This window comes from Mastacembelus armatus, chromosome 14 (genome assembly GCF_900324485.2).
Source record: "Mastacembelus armatus chromosome 14, fMasArm1.2, whole genome shotgun sequence".
Taxonomy (NCBI): Eukaryota; Metazoa; Chordata; class Actinopteri; order Synbranchiformes; family Mastacembelidae; genus Mastacembelus; species Mastacembelus armatus.
The window spans coordinates 10,053,095-10,068,749 of NC_046646.1; the positions used below are offsets into that span (position 1 = coordinate 10,053,095).

General features: G+C 40.7%; 2 protein-coding genes across 3 annotated transcripts; one reads left to right on the forward strand and one right to left on the reverse strand.

Annotated features, from left to right (window-relative positions):
- Nucleotides 1-15: 15 nt before the first annotated feature.
- LOC113143630 (SLAIN motif-containing protein-like) lies at nt 16-4,882 on the reverse strand. Its single transcript, XM_026329417.2, has 9 exons — nt 4,835-4,882; nt 3,261-3,387; nt 2,916-3,052; nt 2,704-2,823; nt 2,385-2,483; nt 2,245-2,294; nt 2,010-2,148; nt 1,726-1,842; nt 16-1,591 (listed from the first exon to the last, which is right to left on the reverse strand). The coding sequence occupies exons 3-9, from the start codon at nt 2,956-2,958 to the stop codon at nt 1,323-1,325; spliced, it is 837 nt and encodes a 278-aa protein (XP_026185202.1). The 5' UTR covers nt 2,959-3,052; nt 3,261-3,387; nt 4,835-4,882; the 3' UTR covers nt 16-1,322.
- A 142-nt stretch (nt 4,883-5,024) lies between these two features.
- On the forward strand, nt 5,025-15,088 carry slc6a7 (solute carrier family 6 member 7). 2 transcript variants are annotated; one of them, XM_026329415.2, is made up of 14 exons: nt 5,025-5,327; nt 7,733-7,970; nt 8,400-8,531; nt 9,091-9,301; nt 10,498-10,636; nt 10,754-10,888; nt 10,975-11,078; nt 11,149-11,273; nt 11,599-11,711; nt 11,804-11,941; nt 12,048-12,147; nt 12,414-12,532; nt 13,048-13,221; nt 13,340-15,088. In XM_026329415.2, the coding sequence occupies exons 1-14, from the start codon at nt 5,250-5,252 to the stop codon at nt 13,508-13,510; spliced, it is 1,977 nt and encodes a 658-aa protein (XP_026185200.1). In that variant the 5' UTR covers nt 5,025-5,249; the 3' UTR covers nt 13,511-15,088. The 2 variants fall into 2 exon arrangements, with proteins under 2 accessions (XP_026185200.1, XP_026185201.1); XM_026329416.2 differs by having other exon boundaries at nt 5,029-5,315.
- Nucleotides 15,089-15,655: the final 567 nt, after the last annotated feature.

Genomic DNA, 15,655 nt, shown 5'->3' on the forward strand with positions numbered 1-15,655 from the left:
GTTTTATTTGTGGTCCATGTTGAGCTGGATTTTATTTCAGCACAAAATGCAGAAACAAAAAGAAATTTCAGTATTTCACTTTTGAGAGATTTGCAATGAATCAAAGTTTGAAAATCACATCAATGTAAACTCAGAATTGGAGCTCTGGTCACATACTGGACACAGTAAAAGCAAATTACCTCCCCTGAGACAAGTCACAGTTTCTACCTGCTCTGTCTGTACATATATATAAAAGCATTTCAACTTCAGTAGACAATGTGGTCAGTTCTATTATTCAAAGTCAAATCTGGTGTTTGAGAATTACTGAAAGTCTGGGAAACAGTGGAAAATGAAAATGCATTGGTTGAGTTTATTTACACAAAAACATCAGTCATCACCACCAAAGCAATAAATGACACTAAAGAGGGTTGGACTGGGGCAAAAAAATCAGCCCTGGTCCCACCCAAGCTGAGTAATAAATGCTGTGGACTAATGTACTCACTTGCTCCTGTCTATTTGCTTTATGGCCCATTTATTGGCCAAAGCATTTTTTCAAAAACAATCAATTATATTAACAAGTCAACTAAATTGGCCCCCAGAGTGTGTGCGCCAGATTACCAGTCCACCACAGTGTATACATTTTAAGAAGAAACCTCAGCCCCGTTTCCTGGTGATGAGCACACTTCATACTGTGCAGAGGTTACTCTTGCATGATAGTGAACTGCACACTTCCTGTTGCAGCAGCTTTGCAGAAAAAAGCCCATTCTGTAATCAACCAGAGTGAAGTGAAGATTGACTGCTCTTAGACAGTCAAATCAGCACTGACATTTACATGAATCCCTCTGACCTACACAGATACATTCTGAAATTAAAAACTGAGGCCACCTTATGCACATATATAATGCAGCATGTTTGCAAAGCCACTGACAGCACAGCACTTACAGTACTGAGTCCTGCAGATCGTGTCTCACACGTTACTTTATTCACACAACAGTGCCTGACATTTGGACATTCTTAGGACTTCAACACTCTCGTATCACAATACTCGAAGGTTTTGTAGAGATAACACAGCTGGATGTCTTTTTAATATTAAATACAGGCCAGCAGGATGTTTCTGTCAGGTGTACACCTACATGTATTTTTACCTACATGCTGTTTCAGAGGAAGATGACTCAAAACCCAACTTCACACAGAGACAGTGTCTGATATCTTTCTCTACAGCAGCATATCATTTATTCCGCTATAACCTAAAACTATTTATATAATTATGCAGGTACAACACAAATTTCTTTATATGTTTGTCATACTTAATCATTGAACTACAGATTCACTGATGATGCCTCTCACCACTGTGTAGATGGAGCATTTCTGGCCCAAGCTACGGTGGTCGACCTCTCGGGTGAAGCAAAGACCCGAGCATGAACGGACAAGTATCCCTTAGCAGGGTGAGGAATCCTGCAGGGGCTAAGAGACTGAGACTTCTGCAGTCGCTTGATGGCTGTCGTCCGGACTGGGGAGTCTCTCACTGAGTGCGACAAACCACTAGAGTCCACGGACGCCGCAGAAACTGATGGAGACCAGCAACCCGACAGCATTCTGGTGGATGTTATACCTGAGAAACAACAAATGTTTATTAATGTAACTGTGCTATATATCTGTGTTTCAGTGGAACAGATGCACTCTAGAAAAAGCACATTAACAGACTAGGTCTTTTTCATCGTGTTTAATGTGAGGACAGATCTAAACCTGATGGAGGATACGTGATTTGATCATCAGGGTGGCAGTCATCGGTTTCTAAACTTCGGCTGTTCCTAACAGCCTGGAGGGAGCGCAGGCTGGTCCGCAGAGGTGACTGGGTCCTACCTGTGGATGTTCCCACAACACACATTAGGATTATACCTAGTTCACACACACTTTTTCAACAACACAAGGTCTGTTCATGTTGCTACTGTATTATTACAATCTTAATCTACAGTAGGGTGTTCGAAATACAGCAGATAACTGTATGTAACTGTGCAGGCTCTGTGTACCTCTACTCTGAGCGAGTTTAAGCAGCTTGAATTGGGTGACCTGCTGGCGAAGTCTGGCCAGTTTTGGACTTTGGCAGCCCTGCTCAGCTACTGATGTTGGTGACTGGCACGGGGAAGAGATCGGAGACAACAGATCAGGCTGCCAGCAAGAGGAAGATGAAGCCTCAGTTTTATTTCTTGGAGCAACATTATCAATATTTTCAACAGTGGTGCTAAAATAAAACAGAAGCATCACCTTTGACTCTGAGACGCCCATAGGAGTAGCGACATAATCCTGTCGTAAACCTGAAAAATATAGGCCAACGTTACCTCATTCTAACATTTGATGAGTATACAGTGTGTACAAGACCATCAAAAAGACTTTTTTATACTCACTGGCTTCCTGTATACGGGCCACAATGTGGACATCTGTGATATCCTGTAGTTTGTAATTTGTGGTCAGAGAGTCATGGGAGATGCTCAGTTGATTGTTGTCTATGCAAGTAAATACATGCAAGATATGTGAATATAATATATAACATAATATAACATGTTTTTGGATGAACATCAAGGTTCTATAAATTAATATGAAACTTGATATTTCCCTCTCTGGATTTTTGATTTTGTATCAGTGATCAGCATTACAAGCTACATCTTAGGTTATTTTGTATAAAAAGAAGTTGAGAGGACCTGATGGCTGCTGTTATTAAGTTACCTAAACTGTCAGAGACATTCTGTGTTGTGTTGACAGATGTTTTGTCCATAGAAGAGGCAACAGCTGCATTGTTGGTGCGATGAAAAACTGCAGGGTGTCTGTAGAAGTGACTGTTTGATCCTGACAATGCAGAGAGCGGACATAAGGTGAACCATCACGGTACTAATCACAGACCTTGCTGGGCGCTGAGTGAGGCTGTGCTGCTTGCTTACTTTGATCCAGCCTGTTTATCAGTCCACGACATGCCGCCTCCATCTCAGGGGTGGGGTTATCCAGGACATGTCGACACCATTTGAGAGCAGACTCATGCTTCTCCGCAAACCCCTGCTTCTTTGGCGACTCATATAACCTGTGTGGAAGAAACGGGTACACTCAAGTCATTCACTATGAGTGATGTGCAACTGATCAATCCTAGGTTTGTATCTTTTTAACACTGCACATTTGTACATTTCTAAAGTCAGGCCAGAATAAGACCAAACAAAGGGAATACTTTTTCTTTCTACCAACCCCACTCTCGTAGCAGATTATTAGATTATTATGGGTATTATGGCACCTACCAGCTCTCTTCATCCTGGATATCTTTCTCTATGTCAAGGAGCTCAACCAGGTCTAAAGCAGACTCTTCTTCTTTTAGCCCACTGTCCCAGACGTCCCTTTGACGGTTAAAGTTGTACAGCAGCCTGTCTAATGCACAGCAAGGTACGGATGAATTACACCCAGACTTCAAATGATCCAGTCTCATTCTAGCGTCCATGGCAAATGACCGACTGCCATAACCCTTGATTCTTGTTGGTTCACTGATGCTGCAGTATGGATCTGAATCGCCCTCCAGCCATACAGAGTTGCTTCTCACCTCGTTGCGATGGTTTGCATTTGTATGAAACTCCACTGGAGGCTGATTGCAATAATACCAGCTCCAGTCGCTCTCCATTTTTTTCAATTAAATCATCACTTCTTCAAGCACTTATCCAGTTTTATGTTCTTTTCAAAAATATAGAGTTATAAAGTCGCAATAATTTTCTCTAGATAGGCAGTGACCCTATCACTTGACAACCAACTACTGACCCACATTTTGTTGAGTAGGGCTGTTAAGTATAGACAGTCAACAGATTGGATGGATTTAGTGAAGCATCATCAGCTTAAGTGGATTTAAGAGTTGGTGAGCTACCCCTAAGATAGAAAAAGAGCCTCACACCTCATGGCTAATATGGACAACACTAACAGGCAAGGAGAAATATCTCTACCTGACGTGTTTAGAGACGGTGCGTTTTCTTCTCTGTATGCTCATTACCACATTAGGAAATACTGAATACTGAAAATTCAGTATTGTTGCTGGGAACCAGGCCCTGTTGCATACTCTGCCACTAGTTTCCTTGGTTATCACATTCAGAACTATTGCAGAATGTTTGTGGTTGGCTGTTCTCAAATGAGCTGCCTCACTTATAGCACACATGTAGGTTGTAATGAGGAATGCGGTTATATACAACTTCTCTCTCGCTGTGTCTTGCTATGTCTCTCTCTCTCTCTCACACACACGCACACACACACAGTGAGAGAGATTAAAAAAAAGTTTCATAAGTGAGAGATCCTGTTGAGTAAACGTGAAATCTAACTTGTTCAAAATAAAACTGTTAGGCTCATGCTTACCACAGCATCTACCAACAATATCCGTCTAAGTCTACCTGTAGATGTCCATTACAGTAGTACACCTGTGTCAGTGTCATCCATCAGTGTAAACACCGTGGTAAAAATGTGAATGAAGCCTCGCGATCACTCGCTGAGCAACAATGTTGCGCCTGTAACCATGGCAACTGTAGCCACAAAACAAAGATGGCGACAGTGTCAGTCTGAAAATGCCTGAGACTAATGTTGCTAATAAGAATTAAACTAAAATATCCTTGCATTAAACTAAAATGAATAGATTTTAACGAAAACGTCGATACTTTTTTTAATGAAAGGATTAAAATCAGGTGTCAAACTTAATGCTACGACTAAACGAAAACAACAGTTCTCATTTTTCAAGGCTATTACATATTTAACATATTTTGTGTTTATAAAGACTCAGTCTATTTCTCGTGGTTATGAATGAATTTCCATGCTCCTGTATTTATTTTAGATTATATCATTTTACCTGCAGCTGTCAGGCCTACATTGCTGCTGGTTTGGCAGTGTCTGTAGTTTAACTCGCGCAGTGTTGAAACACTTACTTTTTAAAAAGGCTTTTTAAAGATGGCCACAGGCTCCCCTCGCCTCACTCGCTCCTCCCAAATCATCCTTGAATCAGCGGAGAAGAAGGAGGTGTCTTCTCCTCCTCCGGCTGTCTGCTGCACCTGCGCCCTGCCTCCCCGCCGCCACCTCACCGCCCACCGGCCTGTTTTCTCCTCGTCACCGCTGATGCCTCCCTGCTGGGTCGGTTACCGCCGCACTTCTTCGGCTGCCACTGAAACTAAAACAGCTCCGTCTTTCTGGAGGACTTTCTAATCTAAAATGTAGACTACCGACAAATTTAACTCTCGTAGAGAAGTGCCACCTCTTCCCGGGGAGAAATGCAGGACGAGAGCGGCAAAGCAGCGGCCGGAAGCCCCGCTGTAGCCGGTGCCGCCGCGGCGCAGGTAGGAGCGGAGGTTTGTTATTGGGTTGGAGTGACGTGGAGTTTGACACATTAAGAAATAATGTCTGGACGGTTTGATGAGAGCTACCGGGGCTAGCAGAGGTGTAGGTTAGTGATCATGCAAATACTATTTTTAGATTTTTGGATGAAGCAGTATAACCTGTCCGTCAGCTCTCAGGCCTGTTTTCACCTACACACACACACACACACACACACACACACACACACACACACACACACACACACACACACACACACACACACACACACACACACACACACACACACAGATGTGTTCGCCAAACTTTCCTCAGGCGGTTCCAGCACAAATGTACACGATTACAGCTAAATTCAACAGGTCTGACGATGTTACAATTCTTGATTCAACATATCAAGGCAAGAGGCGTAGCTTTGTTTAAGTTAGATAAAGATAATAATAAATAACACTTATTTATAAGGTGTTCAGGACTCTCGTCCTCTTCAGTGAAGGAAAGTCTTCAGTGATAATCGATTTGCCAATGGACAGAAAAAAGGTCAACACTATGTAATCGATTAAGTGATTGATTGTTTACAATCAAAACCAATAGGTAGCCTTTTTTTTCAAGCAGAAACAAACATTTAAAGGTGATTTACTCTGTGCGCGTGTGTGTGTGTGTTATTCATTTGCAAATGATTTTCCGTATAATGATGAAGAAACTCATGTTGTTTTGCCTTTTGAGTTGAGCCTTTGAAGCAGCTCATTGGATCCTTGGGTTCACTCCAGACACTCTGTTTGGTTTAATATACTCTGTGTAAAACCTGTTGATACTAAAACATCTCCAAGACCTTTTAGACTAACAGACTTAAAACTAATGCATATCTAATGAAAACATGCTTCCTGTAGGCCTACGTGCGTCTTTGAAAGAACTGATGTAATATTCATGTTTACGCACATACAAGTGACAGTCACCTGTAAAGCAGAAGCTTGCTGCTACCTTAATCAGACTTCCTCCCTTCAGGCTGACGTGAGAAAATAGTTCCTCACTTGCAGGAAGAGGAAGAAATAGTGCAGTTAATGGTTTTAATAACTCATGGGAGGCAAACAGAGACAAGTAAACAAGTCAAAGTTAAACTTTGGTACTGAACAATAACACTTGGCACTGAAAACATAAGCAGAACTGAAAAATGAAACACTGGCACTGAAAAAACAATTGATACTGAAAATAATTACAGTAGTTTTTGTTAATGTTTTTTTTTCCAATGCCAAAGTTATTTTTTAATGAAAATCTAATGATTTTTATTCTATCAGTGTTTTTCAATGCCAAAGGTTTATTTATTTTTTTCAGTTTCAGATTTTTATCACTGTTTTGGTGAGGAGGGGAGGGCTTTGAGGGGCGGGATTAAGACCTCACCAATTTATTATTATTAAGCTAGTTAAACTTTAACATTACCTTCACACCAGCCAACCTAATTCTGATGGGAAAACATGTGACAGTGACAGACTTGCTTGTGGTTTTGGAAGCTCATGCTGGTCTACAGTCATCCTTGGCAGCGAGAGTCGTCTATGGTAAGCCATTATAAAAACACTACTGTCTGTAATTACAGTTTAAAAATCCATAATGGTACTTCACCTAGTCAAATTTGTATTTTCCACTAGTAAGAATGGTAATTATAAACATCTACAATAACAATCTTACTAGTAGAAAATGTATTTAATGTTTACAACATAGAGTGGACAGTGAGGCATGAGCCATGCTGTTTGTTCCCTAATACACAAATTATATGCAGAACATTGAGTAACCATGTCCCTTAATCCTGCCCCTCAGAGCCCTCCCCTCACACCAAAACAGTGACAGAAAAGTGAAACTGAAAAAAAAAAAACGCTTTGAAAAACATTGACTGAAAATTGGTAGATTGTCACTCAAAAAAAAACTTTGGCATGAAAAAAAACTTACATCAACAAAAACGTTTTCAGTACAAACATTTCAATGCCAATGTTTTATTTTTCAGTTCTGATTTTGTTTTCAGTGCCAAGTGTTATTTTTTCACTGCCAAACCTTAACTGTCACTCTTCTGGCTCCATATATTTAAAGCTCACAGTATATGGCGTTTGTGTGTTATTTCTTGATATTACTTCAGAATCAGAAATACTTCATTAATCCCTTGTGGGAAATTGTTTCATTACAGTGCTCCATTCCACATATATAATATATAATAAAACAGTTTAATTCACTTTTCTGGCTCCATACAACCTGCAGTCGCTCAGTAACTCCAATAATAATCAATTCATAAAATTGTCAGTGATTAAATTTTATTGCTGTGAATAATCAGCAGTTGGACAACATTGCCAAGAAGGAGCTAAATGAATCGGTCAGGTCCAGGTTTGCATTGTGCCACTTCTCTTTGTGTCTGAGTTCATTGTTATTTTATTATTTCTAGGATTCAGGCCATTTAAATGGACACACTGTCACTCAAAATGGCTACAACCCACCAGCGACGCCAGTTCCACAGCCACAGTTTGAATCCGAAGTCACAAGTCCTGCACCCACTTCACCGCTGCCCATCCTGAGGGAGCAGTGGGAAGGGAAGTACGAATTCCTGCTCTCCTGCATTGGATACTGCGTGGGATTGGGCAACGTGTGGCGATTCCCATACCTTTGTTACCGCAATGGAGGAGGTGTGCACTTCCCTCTTAAATGTTTGGCTGGATATCTATGTGGCTGGGTTTGCCCTGCCCTTGGGTGTGCACTGTTCTTCTAATCATGCTGGCTTATTTTTGCATCCAGAGTTCTCCTTGGCACCTTTTAGTCCTGGGAGCAAAAACACAAAGCATTTCCTGATCCTTTTGATTACACACCAGACATGTGGTCTGCCAGTGTAACGCAGCTTTATGTGCTGTGCATCCACCTCGAAAATGAGACAAGTTGGAACCTGACTAACAGTCAAGTGGAATAACATCTGTCTGTGAAGCCAGCGCGTTGACAGATTCTGTATAATTTAACCTGCCTCTACAGGCCGTTTACCTGTAGCTGCAAAGGTCAAATCACTGTTGTCAATGTCTCCTCCAGCACCACCCTTCCTCACGCTGAGTTTCTAATCCTTGCAGGTGTGTTTCTCATCCCCTACTTCATTATGCTTTTTGTTACGGGTGTTCCACTCTTTCTCATGGAGCTGAGTTTAGGCCAGTATGGAGCGGCGGGCCCCATCATGGTGTGGAAATGCTGCCCTCTGCTCAAAGGTGATGACACCTTCATTAACTCATTAAGTTACTTAACCTTATAGAGAAAATTAGGTCAGTGTGGTGACTTAATCTACGGTGACAATTAAATCTGATTATCTTAATGATGTTAAATAGCTGTGCATCAATCATTCAGGAATCTCGAGCATCCAGTTTGAATTGAATGTAGTGAATGACATTAAAATGCTTATCTCACCAGTCAGCCCAGACTGACACTGTGGTCCAGTTAAATAACCAGCTGAGTCACATCAGCTCGCCATCTCACTTTGATATGTCACGTGGACAAAGCTAAAAATTCCTGAGCACACCGGCCTGCCACTTGGTTGCTAAATATAACTATCTAATAAAGAAACCCACAGAGACTGATAGTATCTAAAAATAAAACCAGAAAAACAGCTTTTATCATCAGGGCGGTTTTCTATTTTAAATTGCCGGCTAGGCAAGCTGAATACAGAGAGAGCTGAGATGGAGTAAATGAAAGTAAATGAATTTCATACTTTATACAACATGTATACATCCTGATTTTCTGATATACTTTATCTTTTGTGTCGTCTTTCAGGTATTGGCATCGGGATGATCTGTGTGTCTACGTTGGTGTGTCTCTACTATAATGTCATTATAGCATGGACGTTTTATTACCTGGGCAGCTCCTTCCAGAGCCCTCTACCCTGGTCCTGTGACGCTGTAGCCAACGCAGCTCTCTGTGGCAACAGCTCCACAGGCAACAGCTCCTCTGGCAAAGCCCTCAGCCCCACAGAAATCTTCTGGAAGTAAGTGCTTTTTCACACAAACAGTCACTGCTCTTATTGATGAAGAAATCAAACCTGCTTTGCAAATGTATGTGTGACCTAAAGTGTTTTTATTACTCATGGAGTAAAATGTTGCTCATAGAAATGCTTGCAATTTTCCACTGATGTGAAGCTGTGGAGAAAAGTATTTAAATATCGAAGTGTGGGAAAGAGATGTGCTGTTAAACAGTACCAGCCAAAAGTTGGGACACACCTTCTCATTCAGTGGTTTTGTTTCGTTTCTAATATATTTTTCTACATTGCACATTAATTAGAAAGACGTCAAAATGATGAATTATGTAGTAAGCAAAACAAACAGAACAAAACATGTTTTCAATTTTAGACTTCTTGTTCCTTGACTTCTGAATAAATAACCAATAAAGCACCATCACACCATCACACACCTTATCCACACTTCACAGCGGGACCCCCACTTCCAGATAATCCATTCACCTTCTTTGCATCTTCCAAAGACACAACGACTGGAGCGTATCAAATTTGGACTCATTAGACAAAAGAACAGATTTCCACTGATCCGATTTCTTGGCACAAACAATGCTCTTCTTTGTATTGGTCTCCTTCATAGTTTTTTTTTTTTTTCCTTTCTTTTTCTTATAACCATTTTAATCATGAAGGGCTGATTCACACTGTTTGCTCTGAGCTGTTGAGGGTTTGGCTCTAAATTGAACTGTCATTAATTGGTTGTTTCTGAAGCTGGTGACTAATGAACTTATCCTCTGCAGGAGAGGAAACCTGGGCTGGTTTCATTAGTGTTTGATGTTTTTTGTGACTGCGCTTTCATAGGTACTTGAAATTTTCCAGACTGCCCGGTGTTCAAAGTAATGATGGACTGTTTCTGTAATATAGATTATTACAAAACAGTATTGGAAATGACAATAGGACTACTGGCTATACACCAACACTACTTCAGTACAACACAACTGATGGTCTCAGATACATTAAGAAGGCAAGAAACTCCACTTTTGACAGGGCACACCTGTGAATTGTAAATCATCATCAGTAGTCTGTAAAGCTGACACTAGGAAAACAGTGGCTGCCTGATGCCATCATTTAAATCTACAGTGTAGAAAATAATATAAACAATGAAAAACTTTGAATGAGAAGCTGCGTAGAACCTGTTTCTGCTACTTTATATATATGATCTGCATGTCTTGTAGTGAGCGTGTGCTGGGTGTAGTGCACAGTGAAGGCCTTCATGACCCGGGTCCTGTCCGATGGCCCCTGGCTCTGTGCCTCCTGGCTGCTTGGATCATCATTTACCTGTGTATGCTCAAGGGCATCCGCAGCTCCGGCAAGGTGACCCAACACAATGTCTTTACTGTCAGCTCTAACAAAACACACACCAGCACAGTCCTGCATTACCTGCCATATCTTCACCGGCCTAATACATTTCTGTGTCTTCTATGGTTTCAGGTGGTTTATGTAACAGCAACCTTCCCCTACTTTGTGCTCATTGTTTTAATCATCAGAGGTGCTACACTGCAGGGCTCTCTTCAGGGCATTGCTTTCTACCTCACACCAGAATGGGACCGATTGGCTAATGCACAGGTACTTCTGATGGCGTGACGTCTGTGAACACACCGCTTTGTGCTGCTATGAAAATAATTGTATCTATTTTTACTAAAACATTACAGGTGTGGAACGACGCAGCTTCACAGATCTTCTACTCACTAGGTATTGGAGTCGGAGGGCTGCTCTCTATGGCCTCCTACAATAAGTTTGACAACAACGTCATCAGGTGAGTTTGCGCTCTGCTCTAAGATTGGCTCTGGTGTTGCAGTTCTGGCTCATCGTTCTTTTGATTTCAGGGATACTCTGATTATCACCACTGGAAACTGCCTCACCAGCTTCTTTGCAGGGTTTGCTATATTCTCTATCCTTGGCCACATGGCATGGAGGAAGGGAGTGGCTGTCGGAGAGGTGGCAGATACAGGTAAGTTGCTTTGCTCATTTTGCTTAGTAATCCTGTGGAGCTTCTTTAAGACATAATAAAGTGCTTGTACATTTAGGACAATAAAAATATTAATTCAGTGCTATTTTTAAAAAATCTTCCCAGTCTCTCAAAAATATTTTTAAACTGTGTAAATTGCATTGTTGGATATACCAGAGTTTGTGTCCTTTTTTATAGAAATGGTTCACTGTTGAATTTATTATAACGTTTGCAGTTAGAATTAGTAAGCATTCATGACACAGGCTTCTTTGAATAATTTATTATTTATAATTTGCTTCCTAAACTTCTTTAACTTTTTTGCCTTCAGGTCCTGGTTTGGCCTTTGTTGCTTACCCAGAGGCCCTTGCTCTGCTCCCAGGCTCAGTGTTCTGGTCTATTCTGTTCTTTCTCATGCTGTTTATGTTGGGGGTTGATACATTGGTAAGGCTGCGCCCCTCACTGGGTATGATTACAATGTAGTTAAAATCTGATTATTCCATATGTACGATATCTTCTGCTCTGCTGCCTGACAGTTCGGCAACATGGAGGGCATCACCACCGCCGTGCTGGATGAGTTCCCTCAGCTTAGACAAAACACTCTGCACAAGTCTTTGTTCCTGGGCGCTCTGTGTTTTTGTTTCTACCTGATGGGTCTGCTGTTAGTGACTGATGTGAGTGTGTTATTAGTGAAGGGTAACAAGGGAGCAACACGGCTGCCAGTGCACCTTCTCTGTGATCTAACTCACATATACCCATGCTGTTTTGTTGTCTTCGTAGGGAGGAATTTACTGGTTCACTCTCATTGACTCCTTCAGCACTAGTTTCGGCCTCATCATCATCACCCTCTTCATGTGTATTGGCATCTCCTTCTTCTATGGTAGCTCATCTCACAGCCCTAAGCTTCACATCAAACTTCTCTAACCCCTCACCATTCCACCATGAGTTTCATTCACCCAGGACACTTGATGTTTAGTTGTAAATAATATATAATATCAAGCAGGTTTAAATAGCTACATATTGTGATTCGCAATAATAAATTGAAAACATTTTCTGATATTGTTTGGTTGTTCCAGTGGTATCTTGATTTTTTTTTTTTTTTTTCCCCAGGGTTTCTAATATGTATGTCTTAAATCTTTCTATTAGGAGTCAACCAGTTTTGTCAAGACATCATTGACATGATCTGTCATTGCCCCCCCTGGTGCACCAAAGTGCTGCTCTACTTCAAAGCCTGCTGGACTTTCTTCACTCCATTTCTTCTGCTGGTAAGTAAACGCCCCAGTAGACAAACGTCGCTAATATACATAGGTACACATCAGCATCGGTTGTCCATAATTAGTACGACATATACTTTCCAGAAAATCTCAAAATCTGATCACATTTCTCTTTTACACATGATTTGAGTATTATATTCAAACAGTACAGTCCCTGAGCACCTCAAATTTAAATTAACCAGCCCATAGCCAATCTGTAGTTTGACAAACTATACTTCTGTTGCTCTTCTTCAAATGTTGCCTGAAGTAGAATTACCATTTACAATAAGGCTGTTTGATATACCAATTTGATGCCACCTTTAGTGTTGCACTTTCGGTAACTTGGATAAGGGTAACTTGATGAGGCATGAGAATCTCTCCTGCTCCCAGATAGACTGAAAAATATCCCATTAAACAGAGTTTCTGTCAGTCAGTTATCAGGAAATTTGGCTTCAGTTTGCATCATGGCTTTTCGTTAGAAAGAAACATTCCTCTGCTTAATCTATGTCTTTCTCTTGCGCCTGCAGTTCATCCTGTCCTACATCTTCATTGAAATGTACAACACATCACTTCGCTATGGGTCCTATGTGTATCCACGGTGGGGGAAAGCACTGGGTGTGTGCATGGGAGCAGCATGCTGTCTGCAGATCCTCATCTGGGCCATTGTGGCCATCTACAAGGAAACTGGAACACTGAAAGATGTAAGAATCGGCGCTCTGTCATGTGCAAGTGGCATTTGTGCAAATATTTATATCATTAGCAGATGAAATGAAATAGCCCATATGGGAAGGTTTATGATTATCACCTACTTTATTGCAGCGCTTCCAGAAAACAATTCAGCCTCTGAATTCCTGGAGGGTAAACAACATGAACAGCACCAGGAGAGTAGAAGAGCACATGGAGCCTGAGAGAGTGGAGGCTCCGTTCACTGTCACACTCACAGACGCAGACTTTACTGCAATGACGTGGGATACGGGAAGCGAGGCATGACAGCATGGAGAGGAGTGATGAACACACAGCGATGAGCAACCTATATTGTCAAGACGCTGAGGAATTTATTGTCATCTTAATCATCCCAACTAGGCTGCGGTCCCCATGTTGGAACAGACTGGACGTCCTGCAGGGCAGTGCAGAATAATTGCTTAATTTCTGCTGTCATGTATGTTTAAATAGTATTTTTTAACTTTTTTTAACACTGTGTAGAATGTAAAGTTACAGCTGTAACGTTTGGATTGCCATTGTCTTCGATGGCAGAGTAGCATCCTAGGACATTTGAATGAGCACATTTCTGCTCATATTTATTGTTACAGTAGTATAGTGCAATGAATTTTCAGAGACAGTGGTCAACAATTCATCATATATAAGGAGGATGGACCAAAATCTCCTACCCTGTACACCACCGAAGGACATGGAGAAGTGACTGCAACTCTTCAGTCCAACAGACTGAGTAGTGTTGTCAACAGCCACATTGTCAGGAATTTTAATCCATTTTACTTTTTAAAATGAATGATTGCTAAAGTACCTTCCTAGAATAAATGCATTTATTGAAACAAAAAACTTGCCAAACAAACTACTTTTCAAAGTAGGATACTGAACATGTGTCTGTCTGATAGCAGACACTAAAATGTCTTGCACTCCAGATGAGCTGTAGCAATAAATTAACCCGTCCATTATCTACATACCAATCCTAGCTGGCATTGTGTAAAAGGCAGAGTACAATTGGACACATCACTAGTAATAACTCCCTTCTATTTAAAATGTTGTTACTCAAGGTCACAATACATTGATATTGTTGAAACTCCAATCTATCGTAGGCAGGGTTTTATGTGGGAGTTTTAGAAGTTTCTGAGACTGCAAATTGTTATTCTGATCTGAGCTCCTGATTAGAGAAAAACATCAGAAATAGTTCTCAAAATGTTGTTTATTGGGGAATTGGCCTTGCTGCCTAATATATTATATTATTGGACAATCAGATCAACATATGTTCGCTGTATGCTTTGCTTAGATGGGCCATATGAAATTAACCATGTGATATAAATGAAAGTTTAATTGTGAAAGGACCTCACACAGCTCACATAGAACACTGATCACTGATTACTGAGTTGGTTTTAATAGACAGTCCCAAACGAATAACAACAGCACTTCTCTCAGAGAGGACTGAAGTTCTCATATTGTTTTATGCCTGAATGTTTGATTCAGAGAGTCTGATGAATATTCCTCACTCCTCCTCCCCAGACTGTTTACTCAAGTACAGTCTTTAAGGGCGTATGCGCTCTTTATTGTCATGTTGCACGGCAGAAAAAAAGAAGCCTGCTAGATCTGCAATGTGTGCATTTCTAAAGACTTTGAGTTACATTAAACTTTAAAATGTGCATATTTATATTGAGGGTCACTGTTTTCTCTTTTAAAGGTAGGATCACTACTTTTAAACATTTTTATTATCCTTTGATTTATGATGGTATGTAATGTCATGAAACCAATGTTAACTCATGTTTGCTTTTGTACACGTTGTTGCCATTCTTTTGTATATTTTTGTGCATAATACTCAAATACTTTTCGTGTCTTAATGCACTTGTTCATTTATTATATTGCGACTCATTGGATGTTTTCCTTTTAAAGATGTCTCAAGGAAAAAAAATATTTAAAACTTTGAGATGAGTATATATAGTCAGGATTTGTTTTATTTACAGAACCCAATATAGTATTCGTTGTGAAACAATAAAAATTATAGTGATAATAACAGTGAGTGGTGTGGTGAGTCGGTGGGCCTGTTCAATTAGGTTAAGACTCACACGTAGTTATAAGAAAAACAGGATACACATTGCCTTAAACTTCATTCACTTGAAATAGTGTATAAACTTCAACACAAGAGGGCAGCTGTCATTCACTGACGTATCAGGTGTATTTAATTCATGGTCGCTGACTAAAACCTCCCATTGTTCGTCTCTAATATATGAACAAGTCATGCTAAACAAATCGGTGCACTGATTATGTACGGTGTGAGCAGCTGTAATAACAGAGTTACATCAGATTAGACAAACCCTTTGTGCCTCGTCTGGACTCTGGCGCGGTAAATGCAAATCAGCGGATGTTACGTAGATATTTTCCCGCGTTTTCGTCTCGTGAGTTTGGGTT

Bases quoted from the DNA above. Each gene is read 5' to 3' on its own strand.
- LOC113143630 (XM_026329417.2), bottom strand. From the start codon at position 2,958: ATGGAGGCGGCATGTCGTGGACTGATAAACAGGCTGGATCAAA. The intron at 2,484-2,703 runs GTAACTTAATAA...TTACTTGCATAG, and splicing joins GAATGTCTCTGACAGTTTAG to ACAACAATCAACTGAGCATC. The intron at 2,149-2,244 runs GTGATGCTTCTG...TCTTGCTGGCAG, and splicing joins TGGGCGTCTCAGAGTCAAAG to CCTGATCTGTTGTCTCCGAT.
- slc6a7 (XM_026329415.2), top strand. From the start codon at position 5,250: ATGCAGGACGAGAGCGGCAAAGCAGCGGCCGGAAGCCCCGCTGTAGCC. The intron at 10,889-10,974 runs GTACTTCTGATG...AAAACATTACAG, and splicing joins ACCGATTGGCTAATGCACAG to GTGTGGAACGACGCAGCTTC. The intron at 11,079-11,148 runs GTGAGTTTGCGC...TTTTGATTTCAG, and splicing joins TTTGACAACAACGTCATCAG to GGATACTCTGATTATCACCA.